The sequence below is a fragment of the Rhinolophus sinicus genome, chromosome 15 (assembly GCF_057876585.1).
Source record: "Rhinolophus sinicus isolate RSI-liver-muscle chromosome 15, RSI-T2T, whole genome shotgun sequence".
Lineage (NCBI taxonomy): Eukaryota > Metazoa > Chordata > Mammalia > Chiroptera > Rhinolophidae > Rhinolophus > Rhinolophus sinicus.
In genome coordinates this window covers 51018294-51035814 of record NC_142515.1, presented here as the reverse complement: position 1 = coordinate 51035814, position 17521 = coordinate 51018294, and the positions used below count along the sequence as shown (strand labels likewise).

The window sequence follows — 17521 nt, the reverse complement described above, 5'->3', positions numbered from 1 at the left end:
CTGTGTAGTATTTTATCTCCCTTTCTAGGTGACAAGCCTCAGGGTAGGCACTGGGTCTTAGTCACCTTCCCAGCCTGTGAGGTACTAAGCACAGTGCCGGTAAGCACTCAACAGATGTTTAAAGAAACATGAGTACACCCACCCAAAACAACTTAGCTTTAGATGGACTCTCCTTTCCTAAGTTGCCACCACAAGCGTCTTCTTGAAGAACAGAATTGTTGTTGTGGAAAAGAGAAGAAAGGAAAGGATTGGATGGTTTCCCCTTCTCAGGAGTCTGGAGTGTCCCGTCTCGTGGAAACAAACTGGTTGTGTTTGTTGGGCCTTTACAGTCTAAGGAGGCATGGTGGGCCCTAGTGGACCCTGTTCTCGTTTGTCCTCTGCCATTATCTAGCGGGAGACCGTCTACAAATCACTTAATCTGCCTGGGCCTCAGTTTCTTCTTTTGTAAAATAGGTTGCACTGGATGATGTCCGAAGTCCGAGATTCTAACTTGGCGTTCACTGAGTATCTGTGAACCTAGTGACCCAGAGTTATATCGTGCTTTAGTCCACAGCGTCTGGCTGTGGATAAGGTGGTTTAATCATGCATTAACATTTCTTTTTCTTCTGCTTTTGCAGCCACTGTATACATCAGATTCTGGAGAGCGTTAACCACATCCACCAGCATGACATCGTCCACAGGGACCTGAAGGTACTACTCTGGCTCCCCCTTTGAGTCCGGTGTGTAAAGCGTTGGCGCCACCTGCTGCCAGGTGGTGGGACTGTGAGGGCCCACCCAAACTAGGGTCCCTCTGGGCAGAAGAAAGGTGGGTGCCTCACAAGCTTCTCTCTTTTCCCTACACAGCCTGAGAACCTACTGCTGGCAAGTAAATGCAAGGGTGCCGCAGTCAAACTGGCTGATTTTGGCCTAGCCATCGAAGTACAGGGAGAGCAGCAGGCTTGGTTTGGTAAGAGTGACCGTGTCTTCCTGGAATGCAGCCCCCGCCCTTCCTCCTCTTCCTGATCTGCCTTCCTCTTTCAGAACTAGAAGCCAGACCCTTAATGGTCCTGGTGTCCTCAGAGACTGTGGAGGAGAGGGAGGGTGCAGAGCTCCCCCTGGCCCTCTGTGACTCGATACAGTGAGTCTAGCTGTTGTCAGCACTGTATTCTTGCTGCCTCTGGGGAGGACTGGAAGTTCCTGGTAGGAACACGGACTTGCCCTCTGATTTAGATTCCGGGCACTGCAAGAAGCCGAGCCTGTCATCTCTTGCTGCCCATGTGCTAAGAGCTTATGTAGCAAAAGCATCAGGAGTGAGAAGGGACATGGGGGAAATTGCTGATATGGACTTAATGAGAGAGAAAGTGGGTTCAGTGTGCCTCTGCCCTCTCTTCTGCTACAGGTTTTGCTGGCACCCCAGGTTATTTGTCCCCTGAGGTCTTGAGAAAAGATCCCTATGGAAAACCTGTGGATATCTGGGCCTGCGGTAAGCCCATTCCACACTCTCAACTTTTCGGTGTTAGGGGCCCTTGACTTCAAGCAATGGCAAGAAAGAGGCTTCGCCTGTTCCTTGCGGGTCCCACAAGTGTCTGGTATATGTGAAATCCCGGTTTGCTCTAGTGCCCCTGGGATGGCTGTTCCCATCACACCCTCCTCCCCAAAGTACTTTCTGAATTCTGCTGCATCCTCAAAGATTCGCTCACACCTTAGAGGATGGGTTGTGCCTAAAGAAACCCCTGATGTGGCTTGGTGTCATGGGGAGTGAAGCATAGCAGGAATGGCTAGTGGCACAGCATTACTGGCTGGTAGCCACTTCTGTCTCTGACATGGCCCTTGACCTTCTGGGTGACTCTGAGCCCTGCATGGCTTTCTCGGTTCCTCAGCAAAGTAGGTGACTGACCCCAGTGACCTGTATTCTGTCTTGTAGGGGTCATCCTGTATATTCTCCTGGTGGGATACCCTCCCTTCTGGGATGAGGATCAACACAAGCTGTATCAGCAGATCAAGGCCGGAGCCTATGATGTAAGGACTGGTTTGTTCCCACCCCTTGGCTCTGTCCAAGGGAGGGGGCGGGATACAGGGAGTGTTATAGGGACTTTGAGGACCCAGGGATGGGCAGACAGGTCTCAATTCTTGCCACCCACTGTTCCAGGGAGCAACTTTTTTGCATAGCCATTCTTAGGAGCTATAAAATCAAGGAGCCCACTGAAATCCTTGGGCATGGAGGTGTGGTGTGCTGCGTAACATAGGGACAAGATGTCTGATGGCTCCCTCCATTGCTGTCGTAAGGTGGAGCCTTAGGGACACCGCTGAGCCACTGCTTCCTCCTAGTAGAGAGACAGGGTTGAACTCAGAAGACGTTGGAGTCCCCTTCCTGCTCTGGTCTCATATTCTGGCATTTTCACCATGATTACTCTGTCTTCCGGACCCAGCCTTTAAGTTGACACGGGTTCTGGGATACCATCTGTCTGCCAGGCAGCCTTAGGTAACACAGAGTATCCCAATGACAGGAGTTGGGGTGATGACAGAGCCTACTTTTCAAGGTGTGGGGCTCACAAATTTCATATTTTTCCTCTCCCATTCCTGCTTTTTAGTTCCCATCACCAGAGTGGGACACAGTGACTCCTGAAGCCAAAAACTTGATCAACCAGATGCTGACCATAAACCCTGCAAAACGTATCACAGCTGACCAGGCTCTCAAGCATCCATGGGTCTGTGTAAGTGTCTTCACCCAAGATCGAGGAGATCAGGGGTTTCAGCCATCAAAATGCCCTTAGTACCCTCCTTACCCTTCTTTAATGAGCAGAGAATAATTATTCTGGGCCCTGAGCAAGGACTCAGCAGAGAGGGAGTGGGACCAGGTGGGACCCAGGGTCAGTAAATGTTACCAGGAGGGACTCAGAGAGGCAGATGGGGCTCACTGGCCTCTACCTGTCTCACACCCACTCATTGTCAGGTGTGATTTAGTTCTGATTTTGAACGAGGGCTTAGGTTGACCTTTGCAGACTCTAGGTAGTTGATGATAGAAAGTAGCTGGCAGAACTCAAAGTGGACTGCCCAGCTTAACGTGCATATTCAGACCTCAACTCTCACACAGCTCCAACGGAAATGTGACCAAGACTCAACAAATAAACAGAGGGGTCTCTGAGCAATTAAAAAGAGCACCCTGAAGTTCAGTCATAAAGCTCACCCCAGAAGAGCCCTCTAGGTTATCAATGTGGGTCAACATACTCTGTTTTCATATACAGGTCTATCAAGCTGAAATATCTGTTTTCAAGCAAAGGAGAGGGTCTACTACAGTTAGGCCTCCATTGATTACCATTGATGCATTTATTTATTTGTCCTTTCCCATGTTTACTGAATGCCTCTTGGGTGCTGGAGATACAAAGATGAATGAGGCATGGTCCCTTTCCCCAAAGATCTCAGATTATCTGGAGAGAATAGGCACTCAGGCTACCATTCTATAATGTGACAAGTATGTAAAAGAATCTATTTAATGTGCAGGTGTTCCCACTGTCCCTAGTGGGCAGTGGGATTGCTGAAGGCTGCCTGGAAGTGGTGATCTCTGTCCTGGTTCTTGGCAGATGACTAGGAATTCCCCATGATGATAACCTGCACACTTGGGCTAGGGTGAGAGGCCATGGGGAATCGTGGTGAGTTTAAGGACTGTTAGTAGTTTGGTTGTAGATGAAGATATGATGACAGGAATACAAGAGAATGAAGCCAAAAAGATTCCGTGACATAAAAGTTTCTGCCTAAGGAGTTGGATTTTGCTCTGAAAGCACAGGGACCTATTTGAGAGTTTGCAATAGGGAATGAAATTTGCAATTAAGAAAGATCACTTTAGAAGCTGTGTAACTAAGGAAGCTGTCGTAATTGTGTACGCAAAACCAGATGAGGGCTCAGCTAAGGGTGATGCTAGGAGAATGGATGGTGTGGCAAGAAGTGGACAGATTTGAGATATTTGGGAGATAGATAGAATCAAAGGAATTTAGTGATCAGTTGGATATGGGGAGTGAAAGAGAGAGTGGTATCTGTGGGAACTGCCCAGTTTGAGTTGGTAACTGAGTGGAGTGGAGCATTATACCATTTACTGACCCAGGAGAAATCCTGAGGAGGAGCCAGTGTGTGAAAAAATATGATTTTAGTTTTGTACATACTGAATGTAATGTCTGGGAACCTCGTTCTAGGGATTAGAAAAGAAGTTAAAAATTAGAAATGCAGGTTGTAGTTCCTTTGTATAGGCGGTGTTCAGTTTGTAGAAATCGATGAGATTGCTTCTGTGCTGATCAAATCTTACTGTGGGCTTATGTAAGAGAAGAAATGACCACTAAACACCAGCATTTCATGACAGGGAGAGTTAGAAGAGCCAGCAAAGGGGACTGAGAATGAGAGCTTGTGTTGGAGAAAGAAGAGCAGGAGGAGGAGAGCCTAAGGAATAGGAGGTCTTAGTAAGGGAGCGTCCATAATCAAATGCTTGAGGGAGTCCATGATAAAGATGGAAAAGAACCCAGTGGCTCTGACCAGATAGAGGCCATTGTTTTGTTATTTTACAGATAGAGGCATTGGAGTGAGAGAGACCACACAGCCTGTTTTCAGTGAGGTGAACAGGGAATGGGGGTGAAAGGAGGAAATGGTACTATTTAGAGAAGATGGATGGGTTAGGGGAGTTTTTCAATTTTTGAGAGTCTGTTTAAGGAGAGGCTTGACTATGAGGTACAGACTGCAGAGAAGGCTATGGTCCGGAGTGAGGGCTTAAAAATATTGGCTGATGAGGAAGCAAAGGTTTGGGTAGCAAAAAGAACAAGGGCCTCTTGAGCCCAGATCAAGGGATCTGCACTGGACATGAGGGATGATACTGCTGAGACCCGGAATTAGGTTGCAGGCCAGTAGAAATCAGCTTGAGGGTGGGAGTGCTGAAGTTTAAATTCTTTCTTGATGAGCTCTCGTTTCTCTTTGTGGAGAAATTTACACTCTGGAGGAGGAGGTAAAATAAGAGAAAAAGTTGGGAGAGTTGCTTTGGGAGCCAGGAAAGGGAGTGGGCCCGGGATGAGGGGAAGGATTGCAGGGAGGCTCCGTGGGGTTATGGGTACCAGGCTGCTTGTCGTAGGATTTGTTTTTCTGGCAGGCTGGCCAAGACAGCAACAGCAAAGGGAGGAGGTGAGCAACTTATAATGGGCACTCCAGAATTAGGGAAATATTATGTTCTGGGGGTCGTTGTGTAGGCCCTGTTCTCCACCACCCTCTATACCTCAGTGGCCCCTGAGGACATCACTATATGATGATACTACGTAATAACTGATGTTTGTATTGATGACTCTGAGTCATCAAGGAGATGTATAGCATGTCCAGTGGCCTCTGTTTAAGGAGGAAGGAAGTTAGTAGTCATACAGTGAAGAAAAATTTCCGTCCAAAATGATGACAAGAATTGATGGATCAAGGATCAAGGTAAAGATCCTAACTTCCCAGATCACAGCTTCATTTCGGACCTTGTGTGGGGGGAGGGGGTGTTGAGAGGAGCTCTTGGAAGGAATGAACATTCTCTGTAGAGAGCAGGAACCCTGTGTTCTCACTGGGTTCCAGAGTCTGGAACACAGTAGGTGCTTAGTAATCGGTTGCTGAAGGAGTGACTGCATGAGGACCCAACACAGCCCTCGTTTTCCAGGGAAGCTGAGTGCTCTCTCTCAGGCACCCTCCTCTAGCATCAGATATCGTGGTGTTTTCCCGTTCAGATTCTTTTCCTTACATAACTTTGAGTTTTGGGTAGTGTTATTATTCTAAAAGCATTTTCATATCTATGACCTCATTTTATCTTCGGAGAAATTCTGGGGTGGCTGAGTACACAGCCATCGGTCCTGGGACTATGGTGAGGGCCAGAGGATCTGGTTGGGGGCTCACAGGCCTGTCTGTCTGGCTTCCAGCAACGATCCACGGTGGCATCCATGATGCATCGTCAGGAGACTGTGGAGTGCTTGCGCAAGTTCAACGCCCGGAGAAAACTGAAGGTGAGTCTTGCCTTCCGGGCTGCCAGTGTCCTGAAATCATGCCTTTTGACAGTGCACCCCCTTCCCCATCATAAAAGGAAGCTCCCTTCCTGATTGCAGCTGAACTATGAAGGTTGTACATGTTGGGGGGGCCCCAGAGACCTGCCTTCATCAGGCTCTAGTCAGCAGCTGCCCTCTGCCTGAGACCTGGTGACACTTCTAGAGGCCGATTGAATTCACAGGTCCCTCTTCTTTCCCCAGGGTGCCATCCTCACGACCATGCTTGTCTCCCGGAACTTTTCAGGTATGTTTTCCCAGCCATGCACTTTAATTCTACCGAGGTGAGTGGGTCAGAACAGGGTGTTGCCATACCACGCCCTCCCAGCTGGGCGTCTCGGCAACACGTTGACCAAGATGTTAAGGATCCTGTTTTGAGGGGCTGCTGCGGCTAGTTCCTGTAACCTGAGATTTTGGGGGGGCTTTACTTGGGTTCAAATTTATGAGCTCTGTTTCCTAGGACCTCCCAAGGAGTAGCCTGCCCAGCCTCCCATTTACCTGGTCCCTGGGGATTCTTATTTAATTGTCTGAAGATCTCTCAACACTTTAAGATTTTAGCCCATCTCTGGGGTGTTGGAGGATGTGCTGGGAAAAAGAAAGAGATGAGGTGTAGAGAATTTTCTCAGTCACCACCAGTAATTTGCACAGTGAGGTGATCTCTACTTGACTGTGTCCAAGTAGAGATGACTAATAGAAATTATTCCAGATGTTTAAACCTTTTACAGTGACTGTGCTTAAAATATTCTCTGTGATACTAGCTATAAAAGTGAAAAACTAGAGACTAGCAGGATGGAGGGAAAGGAACTTGCTTCAATTTGCATGAGCGTTTGGGAGAGTTGGGACCAATAATTTGTAAATCACACTTGATATTTCTTTTTAAGATGCAAGACATTCCACCTCCTCCCCACACCCCACACCCCCATCCTCTCCTCCATTGTTTGCCCTCAGTTGGGAAGCACAGTGGCTTTTTTATGAAAAAAAGATGAATGTCAGGACTTAACTGAAGAGGGAAGGGCTCTCTTTGACTTGGCCTTTTCTCCTGGTCTTCCCCCCCCACCCCCACCCCACCCGACCTCTAGCACCACTGTTTTGGTTCAAGACCTCCCTTCTCATTCTCATAACAGTGCTTTCCTTCTGCACTGCCGTGGAGGCACACAGCTAGCAAGTGGTACAACCAAAGCAGTGTGGATTGTGTGGGCGGCTCACGTAGGCAGCCACTCTGGGCAGAGCTTGCTCCCTTGAGATTGCGTCCCAGTGGACTCGTCTGTGTTGGTTCCAGGTAACCTAAAGCTCTGGCTCTGGGGGAGCCACAGGTGAAAAGACATGGGGCTTCATGAGCCCTAGCCTGAGCGAGAACCACGGAGCCCAGGACGGTCAAGATTGGAGAGTGAGCTGAGGGAGTATCCCACCTCAGGCCATCCCCTTGGCCCTGGTGTGGGGCTCATTCTTATGTTGTGGGTGCCCAGGAGGGGAAGTCTGTGGTCCTGGATTCACCTCCCACGATGGGAACAGAAGGGCGCAGTTGGCTGCTTTCAGCGGGGAAGGAGCTGTGGTCCCACATCGTGCCTCTTGTCTTCTAATTACTTGCAGCTTCTACTTTCTTGGTTTAAGAGCCTTTCTTTAGGACACTCAAGGGCCTTTCTGTGCTGACCCTAGAAGGGTGATCTCAGGAAGAAATGTGAAGAAATGTGAAGACAGGCTGCTAGGAAATCAATAGCATGTGCCCCATCCCCTGGCCTCAGGCCTTACAGCAATCTCGCCCGGTCCATTTCAGAAAATTGGTGTCCTGGTTTAAGGAAATCGTTCTCTCTGTTAAGACAAAGCACCTTCACTAATCCCTAAAGAGCCTCCTGTCCTTGCTTCCCAGACCTCATCTGGCTTTTATGCTCACTTTTCCCTGGGTCAGAGGAGACCAAAAAAAAAGAAAAAAGAAAAAAAAAATGCTGCAGGCATTCCAGGATGACCTGTATAATCAACAAGGAAGGTCACCTCTGTTTCTTTAGGAACAAGCTAGGCTGTTTTCTGAGTTCATTCTGACAGGGGTGTAGCTTAGCCCTGGACTCTAGCAGGTTGGCTAGTGGTGAAATCAGAGCTTCTAGAATGTACTGCTTCAGCAGCCTTTATTTTCTTCATGGGGCCTTGTTTCTTAGGCATTTTTACCCTTGGAACACTGTAATGTACGGGCTGAGAAAAGCTGCCTCTCCTGGCTCCCTGCCTTGAAGAGGGAAAGCAGCCTGTGTCTCTGAGGAGCTGGGGAACATGGAGCATCAGTGAACTTAGCTGCACACGGGCCATGGACCCTCCCTGGGCCCTGAGTGCCAGTCTCTCTACTGTTTGGAATGTGGCCCGAGGAAAGGGCTGCCCTCTGCCCTGGGCTGTCTGAAAATGGCCTCATTTAGGTCCCCTAGAGAGGAAGGTCTGAAAGTGGGGCTCAGTTTCCTCATAGCCTTATGCGAGGGCTGGGCCACCTCAGAAAGGACACTGCCTCTCACCAAGTCAGGCTTTTCTCTGTAGACCCTCACCTGAGGTGGTCCCAGGACAGGTGCTGAAGCCATTTCTATGAAGTAGAGCTGTGGTATTCCCTATGCTCTGTCTGAACTCGGTCCTCTCAGGTCCCCAGACTGCTGCAGGGCTGGCTGCACCTGCTCCTCAGCCTGTCCCCAGCACCTTCGCTCCCCCAGCTCGGCTGGCTTGGCCACGCCGCCTGGACCCTGCTGTGCGTGGGCGGCCAGCGGGTTCCTGTGCCTCGCGCTGGGGCATGCTCGCTGCTGACTGGCCACCGTGGCTTTGCGGCAGCTCTGTGCACTGAGAGATTGTATCCCCTCAGTTGGCAGGCAGAGCTCCGCCCCCGCCTCGCCTGCCGCGAGCGCCGCCAGCCTGGCCGGGCAAGGTACGTGGCATGAGTCCTCCCCGACCGCCTGCCTCGGCTCCCTGCCACCCCACCAGGAGGGCCAGCATGCCAGGCCCACTCACCAGGGAGGCGAGTCCCATGCTTGCGGGCTGAGATGGGCATGCCGGACGGACCACCTAACTTGGCATCTGCGAGCGCATTGGTGTTACGGAGCCCCCTAACCAGCCATGCATGCTGGGCGCTTGCCAACTCTCAGGAGGCAATAGCCTGGGGACATGGAGCTGGGCAGCAGGAGGTTTTCCTCCAGACAGCCCAAGAGCCTGGCCTGCCTATGAGGGCTGTGGCCAAAGGTGGGCCCAGAGACAGCCCTGGGTGTGCTAGGACTAGGCTTCAACAGCACTGTTGGAAACTCCACAGAGGAAGCCATGCCCCTCAAAATTGTGAAGTCTGGTATTTTAAGCCTTCAGTTCTGAAAGGCTATAGAGTACAGAAGCTGTGGAGACAGAGTCCCTGGGTTTGGATCCTAGCCCTGCCACAACCTGAGCAAATCACGTCAGCTCTCCCGGCCTTCGATTTCTCATCTCTCCTGGGGGAGGCTAATAAATAACATGGCTGTGATTAAGATCATGTATGTTGAAGGCTCTCAACCCTGCCTGTACAAGATAGCTTGTAAAAACTCCTGATGCCAGCACCCCACCCATCAAATTCAGAATCCGTAAGGCATGGAAAAGGCATAAGCCAAGTGATTCCAATGGGCAGTCGGAGTTGAGAACTCTGAGGTATATAAAGCACTTAACACAGTAGGTAGTCAGGCATAGTAGTAAATACATTTAAAAAAATAACTTTCAAATAACCCCAGCATGACTAGAAATAGACCCAAAGGCCATTTTGGAGGGTCAGAATTTTTGTGACGGAAGGACCCCTATTCTCACTGTAGAGAGATGGGACCCAGTTTGGGTCCAAATGACCACCTGAAGGTGAGAATGGCAGTAACAGTAGTGACAGCAGTTAACAGAGTATTTGCTATGTGCCAAGCACTCTGCTTAGTGCTTTTCATGCATGGTCCCATTGGATCCCCATCTGTCCCTATCCGCACTGTCCTATGACCTAGGCCCTGTTTTGTCCCATTTTAAAGATAAAGAAACAGGTTCAGGGAGGTTAAGTAACTCACTCAAGGTCACACAGCTAGCAAGTGGTACAACCAAGATGCAAACCCAGTGAAGTCCAGTAGATCAGACAGTAGGGCTGATTTCACCTCCCCGCGCCTCCCAGACTCTCCATCTACTGTCTGCTACCTGTGGCCTTTATGGCCAGCAGGCATCACCAGCCTTCCTGCACAGAGCTCACCAGCCTTGAGCATCACCTTGTACTGGCTAGAACCTGTTTAATAATGTAATTTTGTCCAGTCTTTCTGCTCAGTGGGTCCAGAGTGGACGGAGGAAAGGGTGGCAGATAGGACCCAGTAAACCTGTTGAGGACCTGCCCAGTCAAGGCTTCAACCCCCTGGCAAAACCCTCCTGTAGGTGGTCCTGGTTTCTGTGTCTGTGCCTGTCTGTCCTCACGTCTGGTCTCCTTCGTGAACTGTGACACTTGTTTCTTGAGAACACTCAGGAGATGTCTTGCATCCTTCCAGCTTGGCTGTCCTGAGAATCGCCATCTAAGGGCGGAGCCCTCACCTTTCACCCTGGCACTTTGCTTCCAGGCCTGGGTGGAAGCTGTCGAAGGCAGAGTTCCCAATGCCCTAAGCAGCTCCAGTACTGAACGTGGTTTCTCCTCCTAAGCAGTGTGTCTCTGTTTCTGCTGAGCCCTCTTCCACAGCAGAGGAGGTCCTGAGCTACCACCCTGAGGGTCTGACGCTGCTTGAGATGTCCTTCATGCTTTCGGGCTACCAGGAAGGGCTTTGCTTCCAAGGATTTCAGGAGACTCCTGGCCCCCTTTTCAGACACAGCAGTCTCTTGCGGATCCAGCTGCCAGACTTCAGGTTGGGGAAAGGGTACAATGCAGGAGACTTGATTTTCCTTTTTGTTTTCACAGCTGCCAAAAGCCTATTGAACAAGAAGTCGGACGGTGGCGTCAAGGTAGGTGTCTCCACCCCTTTAGCCTGAGACTGGCCTCTCCTAACAGTCACTATGGAAATTGTTGGCATCTTGTTCCCCCTTCCCCAAGGAACCTTCCTATCCTTGCTTTTCTGCTTTAAACCAGAAACCTTTGTGCTTAGAACAGCAGGTTCCACTGGCCTGAGAGGGCAGGAGGGAGATGTGTTTCTCCAGACCCTAACTTGATTGGAAAGACTCAGGGGAAGTGATCCAAATTATGGTTTACTAGAGCTGAATCCTGAACTTGACTTCCAGACAGATGCTTCATTTCCAGGACTTGACTCTCTGGGTCTTTTAATCATTTGGTTAATCTTTGTTTTTTGTTTTAATTTTTTCTTTTTCTTTTTAAAGCACAAACCCTTTTTAACAAAGGAAAGCAAAGTTTGCCTGGTTGACTCAGGGTACAGGGCTTGGTACCTGAAGCCACTACTATCCTTTTGGTCTTTCCTTATCTCCAAGGTGCTTCCAGAACCCAGCTCAGATACCATGAAGTGAAAGTATCTTAAACTTTCACGGGGCATAGGCTCCTTAGAAACAGGTGAGGGACATGGTGTATCTCATAGTTCGTTCCCATTTGATGAGGGGGCTTTACTTGTGGGATCAAGACAAGAGAAGGCAACAGTGTCCTACAGGGACCAGCAGGAAGCCCTAGTGGGACTGGCTGATTGGGCAAAGTGGAGGAAAGGAGGCTGGAGGTCCTCACAGGGCTCAAGGTGTTCTATAGCTGCTTTGGGGACAGAAAGGCTCCTGGAGCTGTGGTATTGAAGAGGAGTTCATGCTATCTTGAAGGCTCCCAATTTACACTGCATAGAATTTCAAATCGTGAAATTACCCAAACCTTTAAATTCCAAGAAAAGTTTAAATTGGGCCTTTCCCCAGGATCTTAGGTCCCCAGCTGAGATCCACACGTGTGTGCCATTTCCTTCTCCCCAACCCCTCCTCTTTCTGTCACTCTCTGCATGCCTGCTTCTGTGTATTTGTGCCCCCAGGAGGGGAGCTTGGGCTCCGCACACACCTGCTGACAGGGAATTGGGGTTGGCCAGCATCCCCCGCTAGTTACAGGGACATGAGCTAGATGGGTGGAGCCAACTTAGGAAAAGGGGGCAGGTTTAGCTGGAGAGAGATTTTTCATGTTTCTACCTGGGGAAGAAGCTAGAGTCAATCAATCTTTACAAAATATTTAATACATACTTATCAGGCCCGGTGCTGCACTTAGTTCTAGGGTCACACCAGAGATAGAAGAGGTGATGCAATATTTGTCTACCTTTAGGAAGTTGCAAGTTTAGTTGAAGAGGAAAATGGACACACCAGGAATCAGCTACGCACTGAATGGTATATGGTACTGGACCCTACATGGGATGGTTCAGTCCAAGAGGCTTCTGGGAAAAAGCTTATTGGAGAAAGCTGAAAGGATGTAGGGAGACTGGAACAAGTCAGTGATTGGAATGGGGATTGAGGGTGAGGAGACAGGGGAGGGAGACTCACCCTTTGTTTTGTTTTTTTACTTTGCACACAAGTATTTTCTTTAAAATGAGAATGTATTCTATAACGTAAAAACACCACAAAAATATTTTTATGGGTTCTGTTATACATATTGATGTTTTCTGCCCCACTGGAACATGGGGTATGTGGTAGAGGAATGTCAAAAATGCAAGTGGATTGGTCTGGTTGGGCAGAGGAGTTGGAGGTTTGTATATCAGACCATGGGAAACGCTGTAGGCCACTGAGCAGGGAAGCTATGGTAAGTAAGACCGATGTTTTTGAAAGATTTGGCTAACGGTGTAAGAGTGAATAGAAAAGGGTAGGTATCAATAGAAAAGGAGGTATCAATTAGGCTTTGTTGTAATCTGGGTGTAGGGTGAAGAAAGGTGGTTAGAAACAGAAAGGGTTAATGTTCAAAGTACTTAACCATCAGCAGAGCATAGGCACCAACCAATCAGAATAGGTGCTGCCTATGGGTAATTGGTCCAGCTGTTCCCATGAATGCTGGGCTCTGATTACACATTAGCTCTGATTAGAGGTTTGCCAAAGGAAGTTCACACTGGATGTGGGGGGTTAAAAAAGGGTCCATCGAAGATAATGTCAAAGTTTCTTGAATGTCAAAAGAATTAGTGGTGCCTCTGCTAGAAATTGGAGTACTTGTGAAGGAATGCCCAGTGTGGTGGGAAGAGATGCTTGGTTTGGACCACACTGAGATTGAGAGGAAGGTGGAGATCTGCATGGAGAGGTTTTTAAAGGTGTAGCCCAGGAAGGCGGTCGCACTGGACTGCAAATGAGGACTCGCCTGAGTGAATCACATGAGTCCACTCACTCAGCCAATTCTGTGCCTCAGGAGCTGCGACGGCAGTGACATAATCCACCCTTTTAAGTGTTCACAGTGGGAGAGAGACAGGGATACCGCCAGTTCTGGTGCAGTCTAGTAAGATCCGTGAGGGCCCTGTGCTCAGGGCAGGTGCTGGGGATGCAGAGAGACGAGCATCTGAGCCAGAACAGATTTTCTTGAAGGAGACGGCCCATGAACTGAGTTTGAAGGGTTGGTTGGATTTTGCCAGGTCAAGGAGGGGGAGCTATTCCAGGCAGCGAGAATAGCACATGTGAAGATACACAGGTTTGAAACAGCATGATGATTGTGGAAACTTCAGTAGCTTCTGTATGGCGAAAGCAAAGAGCGATTGCACAAAATAGGACCTGAAACAAAGCAGTGATAACTGAGACGGTAGTGAGAGGATGAATAAAGGAGCATGTTTGTAACAGAACTTTCTAGATGCTGGCCTCAAGGAGGAGTGTCAGGGGCAGCCATGTAAGATTAGCCTAAGGAGCTAATTAAAAATGTACAGATTCCAGGGTCCATCCTGGAATTCAGATTTAGGAAGCCTTGGGTGAGAGGCAGAATCTGAATTTTAATAATACTCCCCTTCCCTCATGTGAATCCAAAGCACATGAAGGTTTAAGAGTCCAGCAAAGGCAAAATTGGGGGGTTATTTGTTATTAAGGGGCTGGAAAAGAAGAGGAAATCAGCAAAGGAAATGTAAAAGGAACAAAGAGGTGGGGGAAGAACAGAGGTATGCAACAATGCTGGACCCTCCAGGAATGCTAAGAAAGATGAGAGCTAGGCAAACAGTCATTAGATAAATTGCTTTAAATAAAAGCATATGTGGGGAACCTAGCCTAGTGTCTGACTGATATGTGCTCAGTAAATGAGTTTGATTCTTGAGAAAAAGACTTGGACTGTCGTGGTGGGACCAGAGGCTAAGATGCATGTGTTGAAGAAGAGAATGACCAACCAACATCAAAAGGCCAACAACAGACAGGTTGGGGGAAATATTCACAGCAGGTGTGATGGGAGGCGTTAATATTATTTTTATACCAAAGAGCTTTCTCTCATAAATAAGAATCCCCCCCTAAAACTCAGTAGATGATGGTCAAAGAAGATGAACTGAGACTCTGTCTGAAAAAGAGGACGTAAAACTGGTTCACAAATGTGGATGTTTAGCCCCACTTGTATCAGAGAAATACAAGTTTAAACGAAGTGCCATTTTTGACTCTTAAGTTCATGATTAAAGTGCAAATCAGAATGATTTTGTAAAACGGCCTGTGTGTCAAAAGCCATAAAAATATGTTCCTACCTTTTTTATCCTTTAATTCTACTTCTGGGAATTTATCCCAGATTAATAGTTCAAAATATAGAAAAACTGAAAACAAAAAGATGTTCAACATGACATTATTTATAACTGAAAAGATTGGAGACAATCTCCAAAGCCAATAAGATAATGACTAAGTAATTATGGGAAATCCTTACTAGACCATTACAAAGTTATTCATTGTCATGATATATGATGACAGAAATGTTTTCTGTTAAGTGGAAAAAGTGGGACATAATATACTATCATCTAAATATTGTTTTAAAAAAGCAGTGTGTTTGTAGATTATATATCGGATTATGGATTTTTTTTTCCCTCTTTTCTGTTTTCCAAATTGCTTGTAATGTGGCCACAGTCCTTTTATAAATCAGGAACAAGTATGTAACAGTGACACGGTAGGATGAAAGTGCTGAGGAAGGGATGAAAGCAGGACGTACGGGGTTTGACTTTTCAGTGTCCTCTTAAAAGTTGGGGTGATACCCTGTGTTATGAGGGAGGCCTGTAAAGTGGCTCCGAAGATCCTGAGCTGTTGTCAGCATCTTGGATCTTTCTTTTAGACCCCACCTTCCTTTCCCAGCTCCTGCTTAGGCCCATAGGGTGGTTTCCAGCTCACTGTCCAGCAGCTTTCACAAGATGCTCAAATATTAGCATCGATTGGAGCTCTTGAATTTGGGGACTTCAGGTTCTGGTTAGGTTTCTTCGAATGTGGATTCCAGTGACCCAGGGTCTATGGAAGAGCGAGAGCCACTTGTGAGGACGACACTTGAGGGGCCACAAACTCTCAGATCCCGAGAGGTCCCTCGTTGAGGACTTGTGCATTCTGCTAGTCCCAGGCCAGAAGGACCACCCAATATTTAAAATAATAATGAAGGAAAGAAAGAAAGGATACAGTTATTTCCTTAGTACTGTTTGAATATTTGTTTAAGTATGGAAAGGAGCTTGAGCTCTTTTCTGGTTTAAATTTTAAATAAATATTAATATTTAATTTTTAAATATAAGTAAGATGTGGTTCTTTAGAAATGATCTGGTATTTAAACAGTGCTGCAGTGTGCTGCTTGAGAAAGAGCCCGGCTGTGCATGGCGGAGGGCAAAACCCCCGGAAGGATGGAGAGGAACTGGAAGAAGTCTACTCACCTGGTAGAAGCTAACCCTTGAGTAGAAAAGGATTATCTCGGGTTTTCATGCAGGACAGTTTAGGGAAAAGAGCCAGCGAGGAGAAAGCTGAGCACTTACTCCTCGTTAGGTGACAGCTGAAAGTGCTGCCTAAAGCAGGGTTCCTGGTGAAAGCGACCTGCAGTGGTCTTGGAGGACAAGCCCCTGAAAATCACAAGAACCAAGACTGGGCCTGGTCTGTGCCCCTGCAGAGTTCACTGATCTGATTCTGGGCAAGTTAGAAACCTGTGCTCTGCTTTCGCCTAGGGCAAAACCAATCAGCAGACCCAGTTCAGCTCAGCAAAGGCTTGTTGATTGTATGCTAACCTTAAGGCTAAGCGCCATGGAGATTGCAAGGATAGATAAGATAATGGACCTTCCTTCAAAGGGTTAACACTCTAGCTGGATAAAGGGATAGATAAGTGTATATAGGAATGTAAGCAACTCCCTCTGTTTGAGGTATTATTTTGGAAGTAAAATCTCATCCTATGTTTGGGCATATAGGAAAGGCTAATGAAAAAAAGTCCTAATTATATTTAGGCTTTCTTTTTCTTTAGATCTAAATTGTGGACTATCCTTTTAAATACTGATGGTGGTCCCTTTCTTTTGAATTACAATACAGTTCCGAAACTGTCTTCTAAAGTAGAGTGTCACCCCCTTGAGTGTAGGAATGTTTATCTGATACGTTCACTGTACCTGGAACAGCCCTCAGTGAGTACTTGTTCGATATTGTTCAATGGATATGCAAGTCGAACAGCAGACAGACATGGTCCAAGGGGACGTCTGTCTCGCAGCGAGCTAATTATAAAATTCTTAATTACCTTTCACCTTTCAGACAGTCTTCTGAGATGTGTTTTCAGTGTTCCATGTGGCCTTTATTTTTATGCTCTTGTTACACCGGAACATAAAGTCCATGAGCATCTGGTGAAGACCGAGGAATCACTGCTTTCAGCCCTCCCTGTAGTTTACATCTCTGTGCCTTTGTAATCACTGCCTTTTGAATCACCAGCATTTCCCGCGGATTGCAGAATGCAATCAAACACTGAAATCTTACACATGAGCATGGCCATAGCGACAAAGAAAGGGATGCCAAAATTTATTAATAACTGTCAGATGATTTTCAACATCTTTATCTGAAAAGCAATGTAGGGGAGCAGCGAAAAAGTCTAGGTTCAAAAGCCAAATGTTATTATTCTGAGGATGGCCTAGAGTAACTTTTGCTGTGTACCTGGTAGCTGCTCACCCAAATTTCAGGCAGATTTAGTAATGAGAGAAAATTATTAACCTTATAGGCGAGCTGGCCTTTTAAGCCCAAACTTCTAAGTAAATTTGCAGTAAAATGGTACTTACCCTCGAAGACTTGTGACTCAACCTCCTCAAGAAGCTTTCTCTGAGCAAGGCCAAGACATCTCAGGGTATACTAACTGTGTGTTTGTGAACCTGACAGCAAGCAGTTCTTCCTCTCCCAGGGTCTGCCTGGAGGTCTAGGTGCTGTTTTCACCCTTTTGGGTGCTGGACTCCAGGTCTCCTTCTTCTGCTCTTTTCTCCTGAGGCAGAGCCCACGCTGGTGCACTAACCTGCAGTGTCTCTGTGCTTCTCTTCTTACCTCCTCTTTCCCCTTCTCTTTCCCTTTTGCTGTGGTGTGTCCAGAAAAGGAAGTCGAGTTCCAGCGTGCACCTAATGGTGAGCCTTGCCTGCCCACCCATCCGCCCACTCCATGCTGCCTGTGCCCGCCTGCCAGCCACGCAAACCCATTCTGCCATG

At 47.7% G+C, this 17521-nt stretch overlaps 1 protein-coding gene across 31 annotated transcripts in view; it reads left to right on the top strand.

Moving 5' to 3' along the window:
* CAMK2G (calcium/calmodulin dependent protein kinase II gamma) overlaps positions 1-17521 on the top strand; it is a 52444-nt gene that overhangs the window by 22033 nt on the left and 12890 nt on the right. For 13 of the 31 annotated variants that reach the window (XM_074339607.2, XM_088792063.1, XM_074339600.2 and 10 more), the window contains 10 exons: positions 618-690; positions 844-946; positions 1379-1462; positions 1904-1998; positions 2571-2693; positions 5898-5981; positions 6222-6264; positions 8845-8907; positions 10903-10946; positions 17408-17440. In XM_074339607.2, coding sequence (XP_074195708.1) covers positions 618-690; positions 844-946; positions 1379-1462; positions 1904-1998; positions 2571-2693; positions 5898-5981; positions 6222-6264; positions 8845-8907; positions 10903-10946; positions 17408-17440 — 745 coding nt within the window. The remainder of the gene's footprint in view (positions 1-617; positions 691-843; positions 947-1378; positions 1463-1903; positions 1999-2570; positions 2694-5897; positions 5982-6221; positions 6265-8844; positions 8908-10902; positions 10947-17407; positions 17441-17521) is intronic. The other 18 variants (XM_074339612.2, XM_074339630.2, XM_074339626.2 and 15 more) reach the window with 3 other exon arrangements.